The 22,553-nt window shown below is 42.0% G+C and overlaps 1 protein-coding gene across 5 annotated transcripts in view; it reads left to right on the plus strand.

Annotated features, from left to right (window-relative positions):
- ME3 (malic enzyme 3) overlaps window positions 1–22,553 on the plus strand; it is a 179,624-nt gene that overhangs the window by 66,403 nt on the left and 90,668 nt on the right. For 4 of the 5 annotated variants that reach the window (XM_023645604.2, XM_023645605.2, XM_070274196.1 and 1 more), the window contains 2 exons: window positions 18,792–18,925; window positions 21,832–21,981. In XM_023645604.2, the coding sequence (XP_023501372.1) occupies window positions 18,792–18,925; window positions 21,832–21,981 (284 nt within the window). Of the gene's footprint in view, window positions 1–18,791; window positions 21,495–21,831; window positions 21,982–22,553 lie in introns of all 5 variants that reach the window. The other variant, XM_005611983.4, reaches the window with a different exon arrangement.

The following is a 22,553-nucleotide window of genomic DNA, read 5'->3' on the forward strand; positions in this document are numbered from 1 at the left end:
TGAAATAATTACATGGGTAATTATTTAATAATTGTCTTCCCTACTGGAAGGTGAACTTCTCTTTTCACTGGTGTATCCCCCTGGCCAACATCCTACTTTGCACAAAGTAGGTGCTCAACAAATTTTTATCAAATGAATGGCATCACTATTTTGCAACTTTGAATGAATGACAAATCACTTTGTCTTGTTTCTTCTGTGTTAATTTCCCCGTCTGGAATGTGAGATTTGGGCTTTTTAATCTCTTTTTCACTTGTATCTAGAATTGTGCCTGTCACACGGTATGTGCTAGTTGAATGAATGAATGACGATTAGGTTGAGTAAGAAGGGTGGGCCAGATGGTGGACAGGGCAGCAGAGACAGCAATGAGAAACATGTTCCATGGTCCTTATCTGCAAGCCTTGGGTTATCTGGTTGGTATTAACTTTCCCCTGTAAAAATGTTTCAGAGATTTGTTCCCTATAAAAAGCCAGTTTCTGATCCTGATTTCTCACTAAGGTTTAACGGCCCCGAAAGCCCAGATACTTAACTTGAAGCTTCTGATCTTTTTTGGGTTTTTTTCTTATGATGGAAAATAACACAGAAAGCCCATTGTTTCAGACTTGATGGAAACAACTGGAATTCTGTCTTCTCCATACGCACAGCAACTGATTTTCTCTCTGTTATGAATTTACCCGGCGCCAGGATCCTCATCGGGATTTTTCTCTGGGGACCCAGGAAGATCTTGCTACAACAGTGTGTGATGATTAGTGCCCTCACTGTGCTTTTGCAGTACGCAGTCTTCATATTTTAAGGCAATGCCGTTAATAATTATATTAAAAAGAAGTATTTTTTCTTCTTGTTATCGCTGCTTATTAAAAAAGATACATCTTTACTAATGTCAGCATCCATCCCTTCCCCTCCTTAGGAAATTATCCTAATTGAATCTTTATTCAGATATTTCCTAAGGATAAGATACTCACCTGGACTCCTGAATTTGTGTGTCGTGGATGAGAATTTGTGCAAAACTCGGATCTCCCCTCCTGGTGCAGTTTCTCAACATCACCAGGGACGCAGATGAAAAGCCCTAGACCTGCCGTAACTAACATTTTCAGGTAGAGGCCTAGGACTTGAATTTTAAACTAGGTGCGCGTGAGAATCAGAGTACTTAACTGTAAGTTTAAGTCAATGTCCTGTTCATTCTTTAATTCACTGCAGTGGTTAGCAGAGAGGCATAGAAGGGCATTCCTAGCAGAGGAACTAGCACATGCACACACAGAGACAAGAAAATGCCTGCTTCCTCTGGGAATGATACGAGAGTTGTTGATGGCTACCTGTGGAGGGTGGTAGGATATGAAGCCAAAAATGATGCATAGCTCAGGTAAAGCTTTGCAGGCTTTGCTAAAGATGTTTTAAGTTAGGAAGTGAAATGATAAAATTTGGTATTTGGAAAATGTCAGTCTGGCAGAAGTTCTAAAAGGTGTATTTCAGGGGCAGGACAATGAGAGTGTGGGGTGAGAATGGTTAAGACTGGAGTCCAGCTGTTGCAGAACCATTAGTTTATTAGCAGCCCAGGAATGATGTCCATATTGAAGTCAACAAGAAAATGAGAATGAGGAAGATGGATAGCAGAGGATAAAGTGAGAACTATTCAGGAGATAGAAAATTAACTGGACTTAGCAATGACTGCATATATGGATTGAGTTGGGAGGAATCCAGGATAACTTAAGTTTCTTCTGGGCTACTGGATGGTACCATTATTGAGTAGAGAAGGCAGGAGGGAGGTTTGGCATGAGAGCTGAGTTTGCTTTGGGGCATGTGGTATTTGACAGGCCTATGAGACGTATAGGTGGCATGCCCAGGAAGCAGTTGGATGTGTGTGTCTGGAATTAAAATGATTCTAGGGACTTAATGGTTCTTCCTTGCCACCAACTTATCACCCAAACTGCTTTGCTTAAAAGTAACAATAGCTGACATTTAGTTAGTGAGTCCTTACTAAGTGTCAGACAGCCTGTTGCACACAACATACATCATGAAATAGGAATTTTTATCATCTCTCTTTTACAGAGGAGGAACCTGAAACTTGAAAAGTTAAAGTGATGCAGCCAGGCCATGGGTCTTGTAAGGGTCAGAGCTGGGATTCAAACTTGGCAACCTGACTCCATCACTCATAATCCCACTCATAATCTTTATCCTGTGCTACAGTGTTTCTCAAAATGTTTAAAAAACAACCCGCAGTTAAAAGTACAGTGTACATCACAAGCCAGTATGCAGATACACATTACACACGCACACACACACCCCTACACGTGCACTCGCACTTAAGCAAAAGTTTAACAAAACAGTACTTATCCTTACTAAATGTTATGCAACCTGATATTTTCTACTCAAGTTTCTATCATTTTTTAAAATGTTGGTTTCTCCCTGCTAAGTTGATTTCACAGCCGGAGTCTGATTGCATTTGACAAACTGCTGTATTTTATTCTCCTGGGGAGAATATTTCACTTCTATTCCCAGCCCTTGTCATTCCCTGGCCTTTGGGGCGAGAAAACAAAATGTTGTGGCAGGGTTCTCCCCTTTCCCTCTGGAGAAGGTATGACAGGTAAAAGGCTGGGTTATAGTGGGATAAGGCCAGCCAGGGAACACTCACATCCGTAGACTGATCAAACCCTGTCTTTAACGTGGCTGACAAAGGTTATTGCAAAATGTTCAAAATCACAACAAAGAATGTAAAAAAGTCTGTGCAGAATCGTGATTATGGGTATGAATTTCAGTGGCACACAGACCTGGGTTTGTATTCCAGCTCTACAGCTCATTAACAGTGTAATCTCGGACAGATGTTTTACTTCGTAGGGGTGTTGTGGGAGGATAAAACTGAAGTAGTTCATTGGTTCATTCAACATCTACTACAGCGTGTCCCTTAGGAGGCACTAAAGAAACAGTATTAATATCTTTATTAATTTTAATGTGAGTTATAAAATACAGACTAACCCACAAACTGAATATTCACCTGTAAAAGCAAATTAAAATTTCCAGACTGTTCAATAATGACCTAATCAACCATTCAGGGATGTATTTAGTCAGTCAGCATTTAGAGTAAGCTATTAGTAGGTCATTTAAAGCAGATTTTAAATACTGACTTTACTTATCAGAGGATATAGGTTTTAGAAGAGCCTCATAGCTAAATGGCACTAAATACAGCCGTTTATCTTTTTTTTTTAATTTTTATTTTTTTCGGATGTACATCATATTTCAAATTCTGGATACATTATATCATGTTCACCACCCGAACACTAATTATAGTGCATCCCCTCACATGTGACCCTAATCACCCCTTTTGCCCTGCCCCCTCCCCGCTTCCCCAATGGTAACCACCAGTCCAATCTCCAATGCTATGTGTTTTTTTTTTTTTTGTCGTTTTTATCTTCTACTTATGAGTGAGATCATATGGTATTTGACTTTCTCCCTCTGACTTATTTCACTCAGCATAATACCCTCAAGGTCCATCCATGTTGTCACAAATGGCTGGATTTCGTCATTTCTTATGGCTGAGTAGTGGTCCATCGTGTATAAATACCACATCTTCTTTATCCATTCATCCCTTGATGGACACCTAGGTTGCTTCCAAGTTTTGGCTATTGTGTATAATGCCGCAATGAACATAGGGGTGCAAGTATCTTTGTGCCTTTGTGTTTTCAAGTTCTTTGGATAAATACCCAGCAGTAGAATAGCTGGATCATATGGTAGATCTGTCCTTAATTTTCTGAGGATACTCCAAACTGCTTTCCATAGTGGCTGCACCAGTTTGCACTGCCACCAGCAGTGAACAAGGGTTCCCTTCTCTCCACACCCTCTCCAATATTTGTTGTTTCCTGTCTTGTTAATTATAGCCATTCTGACTGGAGTGAGGTGATACCTCATTGTAGTTTTGGTTTGCATTTCCCTGATAGCTAATGATGTTGAGCATCTTTTCATATACCTGTTGGCCATCTGTATTTCTTCTTTGGAGAAATCTCTGTTCAGATCTTTTGCCCATTTTCTAATTGGATTGTTGTTTTTTGTTGTTGTTGAGCTGTATGAGTTCTTTGTATATTTTGGATATTAACCCCTTATCTGATATGTGGTTTGCAAATATCTTCTCCCAATTGTTAGGTTGTCTTTTCGTTTTGTTGATGGTTTCCTTTCCTGTGCAGAAACTTTTTAGTTTTATGTAGTCCCATTTGTTCATTTTTTCTTTTGTTTCCCTTGCCCGGTCAGACATGGGACGTGAAAATATGCTGCTCAGACCAATGTCATAGAGCGTACTGCCTATGTTTTCTTCTAGAAGTCTCATGGTTTCGGGTCTTACATTCAAGTCTTTAATCCGTTTTGAGTTGATTTTTGTGCATGGTGTAAAGGGAATGGTCTACTTTCATTCTTTTGCATGTGGCTGTCCAGTTTTCCCAACACCATTTATTGAAGAGACTATCCTTTCTCCATCATATGCTGTTGGCTCCCTTGTCAAATATTAGCTGTCTATAAACATGTGGGTTTACTTTGGGCTCTCAATTTTGTTCCATTGATCTGTGTGTCTGTTTTTGTGCCAGTACCATGCTGTTTTGGTTACTATGGCTTTGTAGTATAATTTGAAATCGGGGAGTGTGATACCTCCAGCTTTGTTCTTTGTGCTCAGGAATCCTTTGGCTATTCGGGGTCTTTTGTTGTTCCATATAAATTTTAGGATTTTTTGTTCTATTTCTGTAAAAAATGTTGTTGGAACTTTGATAGGGATTGCGCTGAATCTATAGACTGCTTTAGGAAGTATGGACATTTTAACAATGTTAATTCTTCCAATCCAAGAGCACGGAATATCTTTCCATTTCTTTGTTTCTTCTTTGATTTCTTTCAACAATGTTTTATAGTTTTCAGTGTACAGATCTTTCACCTCTTTCGTTAAGTTTATTCCTAGGTATTTTACTCTTTTTGTTGCAATTGTAAATGGGATTGTATTCTTAATTTCTCTTTCTGCTACTTCGTTGTTAGTGTATAGAAACGCAACGGATTTTTGTACATTGATTTTGTATCTCGCAACTTGACTGTATTCCTTTATTATTTCTAAAAGTTTTTTAGTGGACTCTTTAGGGTTTTCTAGAAATAAAATCATGTCATCTGCAAAGAGCGACAGTTTCACTTCTTCTTTTCCAATGTGGATCCCTTTTATTTCTTTTTCTTGCCTGACTGCTCTGACTAGGACTTCCAATACTATGTTAAATAAGAGTGGTGACAGTGGGCATCCTTGTCTGGTTCCTGTTCTTAGAGAGATAGCTTTCAGTTTTTCTCCATTGAGAATGATATTTGCTTTGGGTTTGTCATATATGGCCTTTATTATGTTGAGGTATTTTCCTTCTATACCCAATTTATTTAGAGTTTTTATCATAAATGGATGCTGTATCTTGTCAAATGCTTTCTCTGCATCTGTTGAGATGATCATGTGATTTTTATTCTTCATTTTGTTAATGTGGTGTATCACGTTGATAGATTTGGGGATGTTGAACCATCCCTGCATCCCCGGAATGAAACCCACTTGGTCATGATGTATGATCTTTTTAATGTATTGTTGTATTCGATTTGCTAGTATTTTGTTGAGGATTTTTGCATCGATGTTCATCAGTGATATTGGCCTATAATTTTCTTTTTTTGTGTTGTCCTTGTGTGGTTTTGGTATCAGGATAATGTTTGCTTCGTAGAAGGAGTTAGGAAGCCTCCCCTCCTCTTCAATTTTTTGGAAGAGTTTGACAAGGATAGGTACCGTTTATCTTGAGTCGTTTGGAGGGGAGGTCACCCTGCAGGCCTCTGAGAATGTCAACATCACTTCCTTCAGAGTGGACAGTGTCTCTCCAGAACAGGCAAGCCACACTGGCAGGAATTCCAGTGACCTTTCAGGACATCGTCAACGGAAAAGAGCAATTTGATTAAGTCCATGTAGTCCCTAAACATATAGATCCCAGAGCTAAGCATGTTTATGAAATGAGAAATTTTTTAAGAGACTCTCAAATCCGTTAAGTACAGGGATTAGATTCTATCTCAGGAGGGAATAAAGAAACAATTCAATGTTGATTATATAAAGTAAGCCCTGGGAAGAAGAAAAACTCTCACGGTTTGAGGTTCTCTATTTCCCTTTTCCTTTCTTTTAATATAAATCTAATTTAAAAATGGAGACGTGGTTCAAACAGCATTCCTAGTACTTGAACTTTTAACTGTCAGTCCAGTCCCCTTTGAGTTTCATTGATTTTAGATGGGCATTAAGTCACTGTTACCAGTTAAAATTTATTGAGCACCTGACATTAAATTCCAAGTAAATGGCATCCCAACTGTGACTACCAAGGAAGATGAACACGATGGATTGAGGATAGAGGGTAGGGAGGGAAGAATAAATGGGATGAGAAATTCTAAGGACCGTCTAGGCTGCTGTGCCCCTCAAGAGCTCAAGCTCATGAATCCTTGCTTCTCCACTGTAGTCAGCATCTGATGAGGACCCAGTCACAGCTGTGTTTCCTGAAGCCCTCAGATGTGCCAGCCACTAGCTAGGCAGACCACAAAGGGGGTGTCAGTTAGTTCTCACAGCAATCTTTTGAAATGAATATTACTATCTTTATTCCATAGATGAGGAAATTGAGGATCACAGAGGTTAAGAAAGTTGTCCATGATCACACAGCTGGTGGGGACAGAGCCATATTTGAATCCAAGACCAGCAACTTCAAAGCCTGATCTCCCTCCTTCATGGCCTTTCACGGGTAAATCTGCACCGAACGCCTGAGCTCCAGCAAAAAGACCGCTAGTGCTGTTTTGCTGAGCACTCCAGGTTGCCAGGCACTTAACTAGCCTGCATAATTTCAAATTAACTCCAAAATATACATGGGTGTAAAGGACACTAGTTTGAATGAAAAGATCACCAGACTGAAACTCCGTGGAGGCAGGGGCCATATATATATTTGGTCCCTCATATGTGTGTCCAGTGCCAAAACATACTTGTTAAATGAATGATTATGTAAGTTAATTAATGAACCAACAACTTGAAATGGAATTCAAATCCCATTTCTATTACTTGCTAGGGCCGTGAACAGAGGAAATAAAACTGCTTTGTAAAACCTAAAGAGGCAGTTAAATATAAACAGTTGCTATAAAATTCGTCCAGATGACTCTGGACCTGGAACTTCTTCCTCCAGAAGTCACAACAGAGAAGGAGACTGTACTCTGATCTCCTGTGTGCCACATCAGTCATCTGTCTCCCGGGCAAAATGACCTCCCTGCTGGTTCACCTGATGGGTGGCAGAGTTGAGGTCAAAGCCCAGGAGAAGGAGGATTTAGTTAACATTGGGGCTACAGCAGGTTAACAGCGATCTGCCCTGTCCTGACAATTGCCCTCTTGGATGAACTTGTCCTTGGTGGGTCTCACATCCAGTTCTGGCATCCCCGCCCGCTCGTCCACATGCTCCAGGCTTTGCATGTACAACGCCTATTCAGAGACCCTCCCTAATGTGTCTGTTTATTTTATTCTTCTTGGTCATAGTTCACTTTTTGACCCAATCCTCCCAGGCTGGGCCCGTGAAAGAGCTGTTGTGTTGTTGCAGGAAGGAAATGGTACTCCCTTGTCCTCAGCCACTCCCCTGCCCATCACCTTCGTCTCCCGTTCCCCTGTTGAGGTTCAGCTGACTTAGAGGGCCATGAGGGTGCCAAGAACAATATTATTTAAATCTTAAATAATAGTCTCTTGGGAATAGAGGGTCATGAAGCATTCAAACTGCCATGGGGAATTTTGCCAAGAGAGTGATTCATAAGCCTTCCAGCTATCCACCTCTGTTCCCCTGATTGGTGAGGACAAACTCTTAGAGTCGCCAAGTATTTCAGGAGCAGATTCTTGCATTTCTTTTCCATGTTGGTCCTTATCCAACAAGTTTGCATAAACTAGTCTTCCAATAGCAAAACATTTGAAATAGCGGTATTCTCACATGCTTTTGAATAGCATGTACCAGCTGCATGCCCTCAGTGTGTCATTGACCCATCTGAGCCTCAATTTCCTCTTCTGTAAGTGGGGATAATAACACCTGCCCTGTCTAGGATCAAAAGACATAATCCCTCTGAGACCATTTTAGAAACAATAAAGCAGTAACAATATACAAGTTGTGCTAGGCAAAAGGGGCACAGAGATCATTTAGACATAGTCCCTGCCCTCAAGAAACTTATTATCTTGAAGGGAAAAGAGACAAGAAGGAATTAAATACCATAAAGTGCAGTTTCTTCTAGTTCTGAACCTCGAGGGGTTGAAATGGCAATAGTCACAGCCTTTAAACTTTTCTATCATATCTTTGAATTTATGAAGAGATCTCAACATCCACGTTCTCATTTGATTAACACAACCACCTAGTGAAGGCAGTAGAGTCAGAGAGGTGAAGTAACTTCCCAGAATCACACAGCCTGAACAGGGAAGAACTGATGGTAGAACTTTTGTCTTCCAGTTCCCTTCCCATTCCCCCTACTGGCTCCTCCGTGTCCTGGTTATTATCTCATGGAAGGAAAATTGGATTGTTATCTCCCACTAGAACAAGAAGTTCTGTGTGCGTCATAGATGGAAAGACCACAGGCAGCTTCCAAACATTTGCAGCCCGCACCAAAGTTCAGTTTTTGAACTCAAAGCTGGTTTAGGGTTGGTTCTGGGCGGTAATGAGCAGTGTATCCTCCATTTCCCTTTTGGGAATTTAGATGTGTTTCTCCATCTGTAGTTTTGCACCTGATCACAGAAGTAAGTCTGGGAGGAAGGCCATTCTCAGGTCTGTGTCTGCTAAGACTTCCCGATGCTGGCGTTTCTGAGCCCCCCATATATCCATCCCGGGAGTGTACTCAGGGGCCCTCATAAACCCACGGTTCAGGGAGAGAACAACAGCCTCAGTAATCCCACTTCCTGTCTCCAGCCAGAGTCCACATCACCCTGACTCATAAAAATCCCAAACAGAGTCCCGAAGTACTGTGCAAGAGGAGGAGGAAATGCCTTCTGGTTCCCTAACAGCTAATCAGCTCTAATTGTACAGTTTCAGGGCTGACGGCCCACAGCTCTGGCTCAGCTATGGCAACTCTGCTGTAGCAGTTGATTGATGGAGGAAGCTGGTCGTAGCATAAGCTTTCAGCTCAGAGCATGAAGTGATGATGGTGGAAATGAAAACCTATACTGTTACACGTGTGTCTGCTAATCCTCCTTTCCAGTAATGATGCTGGTCAGAGGAAACATGGCTACGTGTGTGTCATGGGCCAAGCACGTAATCGCAGATGTCCAAGGACGCCTGTTTGCAGATGGGCTGACTGGCCTGGTGCTAACATAAGGAGCACCCAGCAGTAGCTGAACTGTGAAGGTACCTGGCTCCATTTGGAAAAGCAGAATAATTTCTTCTCTAATCAAATAAAAGCCAACTCAGTCAACAACCTGTTTAATCTGCTAACTCTCAGGACCAGTAGATTAGCTCAGAGGAAAGACGGTGAACTTTGGAAGCGTGTGGACCTGGGTTCTACTCCTGGTTCTTCCACCAACTTGCTGTGTGACCTCTGGCAAGTTACTTACCTCTCTTACCCATACTTTCCTAGTGCACAAAATGGGGATGATAATCACAAGATTATTACCCGCTGTTGCTGTGAGGATTAGAGATGGCAAGTATGAAGTGTCTGACTCAGCCCAATGGGTGCTCAATAAAAGGTAATGGTTGCTGTTGTTATTGATGGTAATGTTATTGTGCTACAATCCTGTGTTAGCTGCTTCGACGTGTCTGCTTCCCACTACCCCGACTTTATTATCTATTAATTAATGCTCAATAAATCAAAGAGAAAACACATTTCAAGTACTAAACTGTTTGACACTGACTCTGAGAGAAGGAGAAAACTATGTGAAATGGGGTGTCAGGGAAGGCCTCCTGGAGGAGGGGGCCTTGACTGTGGATTGGAAGATGGAGGAGGGAAGCAGTCAGAGCGTGATGGGCTGGGATATTGGTGTGATCAAAGCAGGGCAGCCAGAATGAGTGTGCCTGTTGGGGTGTGGGGAGAACGCACAGGGCTGTTCATTCAGGAGCCCTGCACAGCCACGGATGAGCAGTTACACTGTTGTGGTGACGTCGCTTCAGCTCCTGTTCCTGCAGCCCCCTTCTGCCAGACTAGCTCCTGACTCCCCTTCAAGGCTTAGCTCCATCATCAGCTAATGAGCTCTCTCCGGCCACCCTGCCCCGTGAACAAAATAGTAACAATAATATGGAGATCAGCTGAGGTTCATTGAGCACTTCCTATATGCAAGTCCCTGTACTGAGCATATCAGGTGCATTATTTCATTTAGTCCCACAACATGTGAAACGGGCAGCACTCAGTTTTTATAGGTTGGAGAGGTGGCTTGCTCAAAGCAGAAGCCCAGGATCTCCATTATATGTTAATCCACGTGTCTCCTCTAGTAGACTCATGAGGGCAGTGACCAGCACCTATTCCTTTTAGGACTCCCTAGGGCCTAACATGTTGGCCTGGCACAAAGTAGGAACTCCTAAGTGCTTGTGGAATGAACAAGAAAAGATTGTCAAGTGTACAGCAGGGCTCTGGATCCAGAGCACTAGTCGGATCGCCAAGCAGGACTGGGAGACCTCCCCTCAGAAAAGCTTAGTCCTAGGAACAGGGCCCTAGGACCTGAGGCCTGAGTCTCTGAACAGTGGGAAGCTAGGACGGGGGCACAACCTGATGGGCTTGCTGTCTCTGAGCCCTGCCATTTGGTGGTGGGTTGTATTCAGATACCTTCTCTCTGATGTCAGTAAGTTTTGTCCAGGAAACTTGGGCAATGTTGAGCTCACAGGTCAAGTTCAGTGGCTGGGCCAGATATGAACCCATTGGTTGTTGGATCTTGGGAAAATCCAAAGGTTCCCTGGGAGAAGCCAGAGGACGTTCGAAGGTATACTTGGCTGGAGGGAGTGGTCAGAGCGGTGGTTCTGTAACAATTGAAATGTTTCAAAAGAGTAACAATTGGTAGGTCTTTGTTGATGTGTCCTGGCTGAATACCACAAGGGTATGAAGTTGAAATATAACTAAGAAAGTCAGCCATTTTTCAAAAGCCGCTTGTCCTGTTTTGAGGGCGTCCTTAAGACTAGATAATATCTATAACCCTATTTAACTAGGCATACAGAAACTAATTTCTCAATGTGGTAAGAATGAATAATGGCCCCACTGTCAACTCCTCCATGTTGTACAAACCCTACTCTTGCCTTAAGACTCCTGGTGTATCTCATGGGAATTGTGACTTTTTGACATACAGACCAAGAGTATGAGTGCCAATTAGCACTTATATTTCTTTTGTAGAGAAATATAAGTTCTAATACTTTCCCCCTACACCCTAGTGAATTGTCTCCTGCCTATTCTATTTTAGAGGCCATGGTGCAGCCAAAGTACCTGCATTTTATGCTCTGCCCACTTGTAAATCTGACGTTGCCTTAACATTAGTTTCAAGATGAAAATAAGCTTCTAGAAGTAGTTTTTTTAAATCCCTGAAATTACCAGTTGCTAAGTAGTCCTACTATTTCCTGAAATACAAAGGAAGTTGGTGGCAGTCAACCAAGAGAAACACTTAGCCTTGTAGAGAGAAGTGGACTGTTATTAAAAGCCACAGTAGTCATTAACAAAGATGATGTCATAATTAAATGCCTGAGCCTCGCTGGGATCCTGGGGCCAAGGAAAGACGATCACAGTCTTTACCAAGCTAGTCAACAGTCACCTGCCTAATGGTGTTTGGTGAAAGTGGCCAGTCTCCAAGGCAAGGTGGTTTCCTGCAAAAGGATCAGGGACCTGACCTCAGTGTTGCACCATGCTTGCAAAGCTGGTGGCCAGCACAGGGGATTTATGGACTAGTGACTTTGGGCTTTCATGAAGAAAAAGTTTGGACTTTTGTGTGTGGAGAGTACTTTGAGAAGTCTCCGTGAGTCATACTTCAAACAGTCAAGCCTATCTTGGGCTAGATCTTTCTTCTGAGAGGAGGAATAATGCTTCAGGATTTTCTTAAGTTGAGTCATCATTATTAGTTTATAAAAACGTAAGAGGAGCCCAGTATTCGTAGTTTTAGAGATCCCTAAATTATAAAACAAAAACAAAGAGGACATTGGGAATAGCCAAGGAGTCTACCTTTTATTCACTTTTTTCTCTCTTTCTCTTTTTTCCACTCCTCCCTCACCACCCCCGACCCCAACTCACATTTTCTGAGGTCCATCTAACCAGGGTCCTGGCAGGACCTATGCAGCCTATGATCAAATCTTCTGTCACTTACCTCTAGCCAAAGAAATCTTCAGGAAAAAATTATCACACTAAATGGACTTATTGATTAGAAGATGCATCCTGGTTTAAGAAGCAATAAAATATGGAGTAATAGCTATGGAACTTCAGGAGCATTGTATAACCTTTCTTGCTTAGGCTTCTCATCTGTAAAGCGGAGGCTGTAAAACCTCCTCACAATGTGGTTGTAAGAAAACTAAGACTGGATATTCATTAGACTCTGTTCCTTACAGCTGAGGATAGCGACAACTCTAAGGTGGATTTGATCAATAGGTGGACTTGAATTTCCTTGTTGTTACTTAACTCCCTGTAAAAGAGCTTGTAATAATTGTGGATGAGATATTTTTCAGCTGGTGGAGGAATGAGAGAGCTCTGATACTCCCTGCCTTTTCAAGCTTCCCTTCCTCAGGGGAGTCTGGGGGACGCTAGACTGCCATCAGCATAATTTAGGTGTCACTTGTCACCCACACAGCCTTCTTCACTTCCAGGAGGAACCTCGTGTTACCTGAGGCTCCTTAGGAACGGAGGGCTTACCCGGGGTTGCCCCAGGTGTCATCAGCCTTGAATACGGTGGGGATCGTATTAGCATATTGATAATTAGTTAAGTAGAAACTGTTCTGAGCCCCTACACAGTCCCCCCCATGGGGAGTCTGGTCCCTTCCTTGTTGGTGTCCACCGCTCATGGAGCCACTCAGGGCTCGCCACTGTCACTGTTGCCAGGGCCTTCCATGAGAAAGCCAAGAGAGCTGAGGAAGGCATCTCCGGAGCTGCTAAACAGAGCCGGAGCAGCATTCCCTTCAGCAGAGCCCCCTGAGTTCTACACAGAAAAGGTCTTTCTTTTCCACCATTTTGGGATAAAGGCAGGGCAGCTGCGTGGTCCCCCTGTCTCACAGTGTCACTTGTGAGAACAGTTCCTGCAACTTCTGCCAGCAGACCTTGTCCCCACAGGGCTTAACCAGGCCAGGGAGCAAATTCCATGACGTCCTACTTATTCCCCATCTCCCCCTGCCAGTGTCCAAACACTGTTCTGTGAGGCACTGATAAGAGAATGAAAAGACAAGCCACATAACTCAGAGAAATATTTACAAAACACATGTCTGATATGGGACTTGTATCCAAAATACGTGAAGAATTTTTTTAAAACAACATTATTGAGTTATAACTCACATACTGTACAATTCACCCACTTAAAGTGTACAAGTCAGTGGTTTGGGGTATAATACATTATTTTTTTAAGTTTTGCCATTTTAACCATTTTTTTTTTTAAAGATTGGCACCTGAGGTAACAATTGTTTCCAATCTTCTTTTTTTCTTCTTCTTCTTCTTCTCCCCAAAGCCCCCCAGTACATAGTTGTAGATTCTAGTTGTGAGTGCCTCTGGCTGTGCTGTGTGGGGCACTGCCTCAGCATGGCCTGACGAGCGGTGCCATGTCTGCGCCCAGGATCCAAACCGGCGAAACCCTGGGCCTCTGAAGTGGAGTGTGCGAACTTAACCACTCCGCCACGGGGCCGGTCCCATTTTAACCATTTTTAGGTGTACAATTAAGTGGCATTAAGTACATTTGCAACGCTGTGCAACCATCACCACTGTCTATTTCCAAAACTTGTTCATCACCCCTCTCTGTAACCATTAATAATTCACAAACTCACTCTCCCCTCAGCCCTTAGTGATTTCTAATCTACTTTCTGTCTGTATGAATTGGCCTATCCTAGATATTTCCTGTAAGTGGAATCATACATTTGGCCTTTCGTGTCTAGCTTATTTCATTTAGCCTAATGTCTTCGAGGTTAATCCATGTAGTAGCATGTATAAGAACTTTATTTTTTTATGCTTGAATAAATTTTCCTTGTACATATATATATTTTGTTCATCCACTCATAAGTTGGTGGACCCCTGGGTTGATTCCACTATTTGGCTGTTGTGAATAATGCTGCAATGAAAACTGGTGTTCAAGTATCTGTTCCAGCCCTTGCTTTCACTTCCTTTGGGTGTATACCTAGGAGTGGAATTGCTTGGGTCATATGGGAATTCTGTGTTTAGCTTTTTGAGGATCCGTAAACTCTTTCCGTAGAGGCTGCAACACTTTACACTCCTACCAGCCGTGAGCAAGGGTTTCAATTTCTCTACGTCGTCAACAGCACTTGTTATTTGCTGTTTTTTTAATTTACTGTTTTGTTCTTGTTGTTGTTCTTACAGCCTTCCTAGTGGGTGTGAAATGGTATCTCATAATTTCAATTTGCATTTCCCTAGTGACTAATGATGCTGAGCATTTTTTCATATGCTATTGGCCATTTGTATATCTTCTTTTCTAAAATTTTTTATTTTATTTTTTTATTGAGGTAACATTTGTTTATAGCATTATATAAATTTCAGGTGTACATCATTATAGTTTGATTTCTGTGTGGACTACGTCATGTTCACCACCCAAAGTCTAATTAACCTTCTGTCACCATACACACATGCCCTTTTACCTCTTTCACCCTCTCCCTTTCCCCCTCCCTCTCTGGCAATCACCAGTCTATTCTCTATATCTTGTTTGTTTCTTGTTGTTGTTTTTTTATGTTCCACACATGAGTGAAATTATATCGTATTTGGCTTTCTCCATCTAACTTACTTTGCTTAGCATAAGCCCTCAAGGTCCTTCCATGTTGTTGCAAATCGCAAGATTTCATCTTTTTTTATGATCAGCAGTATTCCATTTTATATATGTATACCACATCTTCTTCATTCATTCATGTTGATGGATACTTAGGTTGTTTCAAGTCTTAGCTATTGTGAATAATGCTGCAGTGAGCATAGGGGTGCATATACCTTTTCGAATTAGTGTTTCCATGTTTTTGGGTAAATACCAAGCAGTAGAATATCTAGATCATATAGTAGTTCTAGTCTTAATTTTTTGAGGAGTCTCCATACTGTTTTCCATAATGGCTGCATCAGTTTACCAGTTTTTCATGTGCTATTTGCATATCTTCTTTGGAGAAATGTCTATTCAAGTCATTTGCCCATTTTTCAACTGGGTTGTTTTTCTTTCTGTTGTTGTATTGTAACAGTTATTTATAGATTCTGGACATTAAACCCTTATCAGATATATGATTTCCAAATATTTTCTCCCATTCTGTGGTTTGTCTTTTCACTTTCTTGATAGTGTCCTTTTATGCACAAAAGGTTTTAGGTGAAGTTGATTTATCTCATTTTTCCTTTGTTGCTGGTGCTTTTGGTGTCATATCTAAGAATCCATTGCCAAATCCAAGATCATGAAGATTTACCGCTATATTTTCTTCTAAGAATTTTATGATTTTAGCTCTTATATTTAGATTATTGATTCATTTTGAGTTAATTTTTGTATTTGATGTGAGGTAGGGGTCCAGCTTCATTCTTTTGCCTGTGGAAATCCAGTAGTTCCAATACTATCTTTTGAAGAAGCTATTCTTTCCCCGTTGAATGAACTTAGCATCCTTGTCAAAAGTCAGTTTGCCATAGATGTATGGGTTTATTTCTGAAGTCTTGATTCTATTCTGTTGATCTATATGTCTCTCTTTATGCCAGTACCACATTGTTTTGATTACTGTAGCTTTGTAATTCAGTTTCAAAATCTTCTTTTTAAAAATAGTTTTAGTTGTTCAGGGCCCCCTGCTATTCCATATGAATTTGAGGTTTGGCTTTTCTATTTCTGCAAAAGAGGCCATTCGGATTTTGATAGGGATTGGATTGAAACTGTAGATCAAAGAACTCTTAAAACTGAAGAATAAGAAAATGAAAAAATGGACAAAATATCTGCACAGATACCTCACCAAAGAAGATATACAGATGGAAAATAAGCATATGAAAAAATGTTCAATATCACGTTGGATATCAATAGGGAGTTGCAAATTAAAACAATAATAATAAACTACTACATATCTATTACAATGACTAAAATTTAGACACCAGAGAATACCAATAGCTAGAGAGGATGTGGAGCAACAGAAACTCATTTGCTGCTTGTGAGAATGCAAAATAGTACACCCACCTTAGAAAACACTTTGGCAGTTTCTTAAAAAGCTAAACATAATCTTACCATATGATTCAGCAATTGCATTCCTATGTATTTATTCAACTGATTTGAAAATTTATGTCCACACAAAAACCTACTTAGGAATATTTATAGCAACTTTATTTGTATTCACCCAAACTTGGAAGCAATCAAGATGTCCTTTGATAGATAAATGGAGAAACAAACTATGGTACAACCAGACGTGGAATGTCATTTGATGATAAAAAGAAATGAGTTATCAAGCCACAAAAATACATGGATGAACCTTAAGTGCTTATCACTAAGTGAAAGAAGCCAGTCTGAAAAGGCTGCATACTGTATGATTCCAATTGTATGACATTCTGGAAAAGGCAAAACTGTAGAGACAGTAAAAAAAATCAGTAGTTACCAGAGGTTCAGGGAAAGGAAGGGGGGATGAATAGGTAAAGCACAATGGAATTTTAGAGCAGTGAAACTATTTTGTATACTGTAATGATGGATACATGACGTTATGCATTTGCCAAAACTCACAGAACTTTATAGTACAAAGAACAGACCTTATTGTATCCAGATTTTTAAAAAATCCTGTAATAGTTTGGTTGATCCCAGAAAGGAATGCAGGCTGTGAATCTAACTGTTTTATTAATGTATGATACAACCTCAGTGAAGGAGGTGGAAGGAAAAGTGCTGACCTAAATAACTGCAGAAATGACTGGAGGGCCAGCCCGGTGGTGCAGTGGTTAAGTTTGCACATTCCGCTTGGGCGGCCTGGGGTTCGCCGGTTTGGATCCCAGATGCAGACATGGCACCGCTTGGCAAGCCATGCTGTGGCAGACATCCCACATATAAGGCAGAGGAAGATGGGCACAATATTAGCTTAGGGTCAGTCTTCCTCAGCAAAAAGAGGACAATTGGCAGCAGATGTTAGCTCAGGGCTAATCTTTCTCCAAAAAAACAAAAAGAAATGAGTGGAGTTTGTAAGACTAAAGGCAAAAAGAACTGCACGTTAAGTGCTGAACTCTAGTTAATAAAGTTGTTTCCCATTGTAATGCAGGCTAACAATTTTGGCACTGCTGCATGTGTTTACTGGAATTGAGGAATTAAGTAAATGGATGGCAGATGGTGGAGTGAGAATTTACAGATCAGCAAGGTGATGAGGCTAGAATGATTCATGTGGTAATGGATTAGAGTTAGAGATGTTAATATGAAATTATCTTTAGCTTACTGTAGATTCATTTCCTTGCTTTGTCAGCTGAGAGAGACTAGAAACAATGAAACTCCAGTTATAAGGAGCACAAGTAATGAGTACAGCCCACATCTTGGTTTCTAATACCATGCTCCAAAAAAGGAATCAGGCCTCCTTTAAAAAATGGCTGATTCTAGGACTGAGGCAGGCAATGTACAAGATAAGCCAGGGGCATCTTGTAGTGCCAAAAAGTAAAAAAAAAAGAAAGAAAAGAAAAGAAAATTATGGGACTATGCCAAACGGACAGAGGAACCAACTGAAAGAGTTCCCAATGGCCAAAACTGGAACAATTTGAGTGAGAAAATAAATAAAACAGTATTGGATTATAACCCCAAATATAAAATAAATACCCATGAGTCCATTCTAATATAATTAAATTATTGAATAAATAAATAAATGGAGGAAATGAGACAAATCTCCCATGCAGAAGAATTCCAAAAAAGGAGTAAGTGGAGAAACTTGACAAGCATTACTTCAGCCGGGTGATCAAGGTCAATATTAACAGTGATAAACTATGTTGACAATATGTACTTTGTCTGATGTGATGAAAATCACACTTTACCTCTGTGGTCTTCCTCCTCAAAACCCGTAACCCCAGTCTAGTCATGAGAGAAACATCAGACGAATTCCAGTAGAGGGGTATTGTACAAAATACCTGACCAGTACGTCTCACAACTCTCAAAGTCATCAAAAACCAGGAAAATCTGAGAAACTGTCAAAGCCAAGAGGAGCCTAAGGAGACATGATGACTAAATGTAACGTGGGGTCCTGGATGGGATCTTAGAACCAAAAACGGGACGATAGGTAAAATCTAAGGAAATCTGAATAGACCAGAGACTTTACTTCATAATGATGTATCACTATAAATGTCCCATACTGATCTAAGATATTAATAATAGGGGAAACTGGATGAGGAGGTATATGGGAATTCTCTACTATCGTCTTAATTTTTCTGTAAATCTAAAATTGTTCTAAAAAATTAACTGCATTTTCAAAAACAAAAACCCAAAAAACCCTAATGATGTAGATATTGTCCCATTTTTCCAGATGGAAGCTGGAGCTCAGAAGAGTCAAAGTCACTGTCATACAATTGCTCATCTGCTTAAATGGCAGAGTTGGGATTTGAGTCCAGGGCCCTTTCTGTTAAGTCCTAGTGACTTTTGCCTGTCTGTGCATGGAACCTCTTCTGCTCCTTGGTTTCCTGCATATCCATTTATGTGTGTGTTTCTTCCTTGTTCTCCCCAGGGGATGGCCTTTACTCTTGAAGAAAGGCTGCAGCTTGGAATCCATGGCCTAATCCCCCCCTGCTTCCTGAGCCAGGACGTCCAGCTTCTCCGGATCATGAGATACTACGAGCGGCAGCAGAGTGACCTGGACAAGTCAGTGCCTAAAGTCTGCTCTCTCTACCCAAGCCCTGGGCTGAGCTGGCTGTTTCCTGTGGTCTACCGAGGCTTTTTTGGGATTCTTTCCAGCTAGGAAAGTCTGAGAGCCCTGAGAGACCCCAACCCTTCCACAGGCTGATGGTGTCCGTGAGGGACAGGGCTTGTTATGACCGAGGCAGTTGACATGTCCTGGGAGACTGGGAAGGGGCACTGAATTCCAACCAGTGGAATCTGCTTGGGCCTCTGGGAAGTGGTGGGATTTGAGTCAGCCCAGGAAGCTCTGATAGAGCTCCAGCAGACACCAGTGGGGTTCACGGAAGGTGTCACTCAGCGGGAAGAAGTGGAGAAAGATGTAGGGACAGGTGTGTGTGTTAAGGAAGTGGTGCACGGCCCAGGTTCCTGAAATAAGAGGAATGTGGTGGAGAAGAGGGAAGTGGACAGGGACACCTTGGGAAGGACTTAGGATATAATATGTTGGAGGTTTATGGGGAGCAGTTAATAACCTTGCCACTCCTCTGGGTTGTCCCCAATGGGGATATAGACTGAAGAACCAAGTGGGGGATCACAGGGTCAGCTTGCTCAGTTTTACTAAAGAAGGTAGTGACCTCCCATATCACATGGCTGTGAATTGGCACAGCCAGGATTTGAACACAGGTAGCTAGCTCCAGAGGGTGTGCTTTTAACCTCTCTGCTATGCCACAGCTAAGAGGCATTGGAACTTAGGGGTACAAGACTAGACTCTAGTACTACACTGAGTTCAAATGCTCATTCTACCACTTAATAGCAAAAGTTACTTCGCTTCTCTGGGTCATTCCTCATCTGTACAATGAGTATGTCAATGGTACCTAACTCCTAAGGTTATGATGAGGGTTAAATGCATTAGTATTTGTGACATGCTTTAAACAGTGCCTGGCACATAGTAGGCACTATATAAGAGCTTGTTAAATAAGTATATCTCCTTGCTATGGGATCCAACAGAAATGTATGGAGGAGATAAGGGTTCCCCCTACATATCTATAGAACTTAATGGCCAAGACTTTGGGTCCTTGAGGGTGTGGCTGTCCCCCTAGGGGCAGAGTTCAGCAGCGTGTCAAGGTCATCCTGCACCCATCTTCCTCTGTTCCCCCCATAGCATCCATGGTTTCTGAGTGGTAGTGGATAAGGAAGCCTCTGCCTACTCTCCATTACTCCTGAAGCGCTAAACTCTGTGGACATTACTCACGGTAACTCCCAGGCCATACTGCAACCCAGGCCAGATATTCTGTCCCTTTTACTTATCCCATTCAGACTGGGTCGAGCGATGTCACCCTGAAGAGCAAACCAGAAAGGACACAATTAGTCCAACTGAAAACATGAGACATGCTCTAATTTTGAACAACCTCAACCTCACTCTTTTGTTCAATTTACAAAGAGTTAAAGTCCAAAGCGAAACTCTCTTTTCTGAGGATGTTGAACTCTAAAAGTTGTAAAGTCCCAAATCCTCCCCACTCCAGTTCTTTCTGGCTAGACGGGCCTTGCTCGTTTGCCAGGGAAGAATGCTAGGCTCAGGAGGCAGGGGATGTGCCTGTTTCTGGGAGCTCTAGAGTGCTTGCTCCTGACACTCTGCTGACTGCTCTGACCCACTCATTCCTAGGAGTCCTCATTTCAGCAGGTGCTGGGGGACATGCTGAGGAAGCTCCCCAACTTCTTTTGGGTTAAGGGCAGTGGTGTGCTGGTAAATGTTTAATAACTGGTTCTTCAGGGGAGGCAGGAGAAGCCCCAGTTTATAGCATTCCCCAATTTCCATGATGTAAATATTCCCTTCTTGGCCGATTAAGTTATCAGCTTGACATCACTGAGTGCAGAATTGGGACGAGATGGTTACTGGATAAGGGACCTTATAGTAGTGATGAGTTGAGATCCTGGCTCTTCTGAGCATAAACCCTCCCTTTCTAGCACCTTCTAAAACATAATTTTTAGTTCTGGACCAGTGCCTTTGGTGGAGAAGAAGAGACTGAGGCCCCAAGAGGTCAAAAGACCTCCCCAAGGTTACATAGGCCTGGGGATCATTCCCCTATCAGAGCATTTCTGTCACCCCGTTCTGTGCCAGGGCTTCAAGAGCCTCCACTCTCTCTCCCAAACTGTTATCCAAAGAGGTTGTGGTATCAGCAGTCACTAACACCTCATTGAGAATTTCAGCCACTGGATTTTTTCTCCCAGAGGTTTTTGCATTTTTAGGAGTGTGAATGAAAGGCTCTTTTCCTGGTTTAGTGATTTCACACTTCATGGAACAGGTGAGAGATTTTTTGGAATTTGCCTCCTGAGATCACTTGGAATTCAGCCCTTTGTGAGCTCAGCTTGTGGCAGGAACCACCCTTGTGTGATGGGAAAGGCCAGTTCATACATCACTGGTGTGCCCAGTATTTTCCTTGACCTTACTCCACCCCCAGAATGTTATCATTCTGTTGTCATCCGTTAATGTCCATATGATAATAACATAACTACCCATCTTGCACCTTGGTTGAGAGCACAGATTCTGGAATCAAATTTCTTCAGTTCAAATCCCTACTCTACCATGAGACCTTGGGTGAGTTATTTCATTTCTCTACGCTTTGGTCTCCTTGTCTCTAAAATAGCAAGATTTATAGCATCTACCTCACAAGTCGTTGGGAGTTTTAACTAAGTTAATGTAAAATATTTAGAATTTTACCTAGACCGTGTGTAATAATAAGCACCATAAGGCAGGTAATATTCTCTACATTTTGTGGATGACGAGACCCATGCTTAGGGAGGATGGGTGATGGGCTGGTGAATGAGCCATTGTAAGTAGCGAATGGGAGCCCTTGGGCTTTACATCAGGGGTTTCCCCTGCTGCCACGTATGGTGCTCATGTGATCAGCTTGGTTCTTGTCTCCCTTTCCAAGGTACATCATTCTCATGACACTCCAAGACCGGAATGAGAAGCTGTTCTACCGAGTGCTGACATCAGATGTGGAGAAATTCATGCCCATCGTGTACACACCCACCGTGGGGCTGGCCTGTCAGCACTATGGCCTGACCTTCCGCAGGCCCCGGTGAGCTGTGCTGGGGGCGGGGGCTCAGGAGGGGCTGACTCACAGAGGGGAATCAGTTCTTTCCGCTTGCTTACTTGGACTCTGGAGGTTATTCCCTATTGGGCCAGCGGCCCAACAATGACACGTTTGATTTTAAGCACTTGCTCAGGAGAATGACCCCATAAGCAGAGAAATGAGCTGAGAGACTATCTAGCAAGGGGACAGTGGAGCTTCTACACCTCCAAATAATAAATACCCAACATGTTCAGAGTTGGCCTGAGAGGTATTTCAGATTGTTTTTCTCTCGTCTTCCTATCGCATCCCCCTGCTTTCCGGGTCATCTCCAAAGGGCCGACAGCCCTCCTGCCAGTTTGGGCCTATGAATAATGGCGTGTTGGATACTAAAGACTGAATTCTTATGCTGTCTCAAAGAACCAGTATTTTTTTGTTTGGGCCTGACTCAGATTCCACTGAAATGTCATTTTATTAGGCAAAAAATTTGGCACTACCTTTTCTTTCAGAGACAAAGAATTTGGGGGCAGTTTTCCAAAGAGAGAGCTTGGTTTTTTTCCATGGTGAGTTCAGAATATATA

The sequence above is a fragment of the Equus caballus genome, chromosome 7 (assembly GCF_041296265.1).
Source record: "Equus caballus isolate H_3958 breed thoroughbred chromosome 7, TB-T2T, whole genome shotgun sequence".
In the NCBI taxonomy this organism is placed as follows: Eukaryota; Metazoa; Chordata; class Mammalia; order Perissodactyla; family Equidae; genus Equus; species Equus caballus.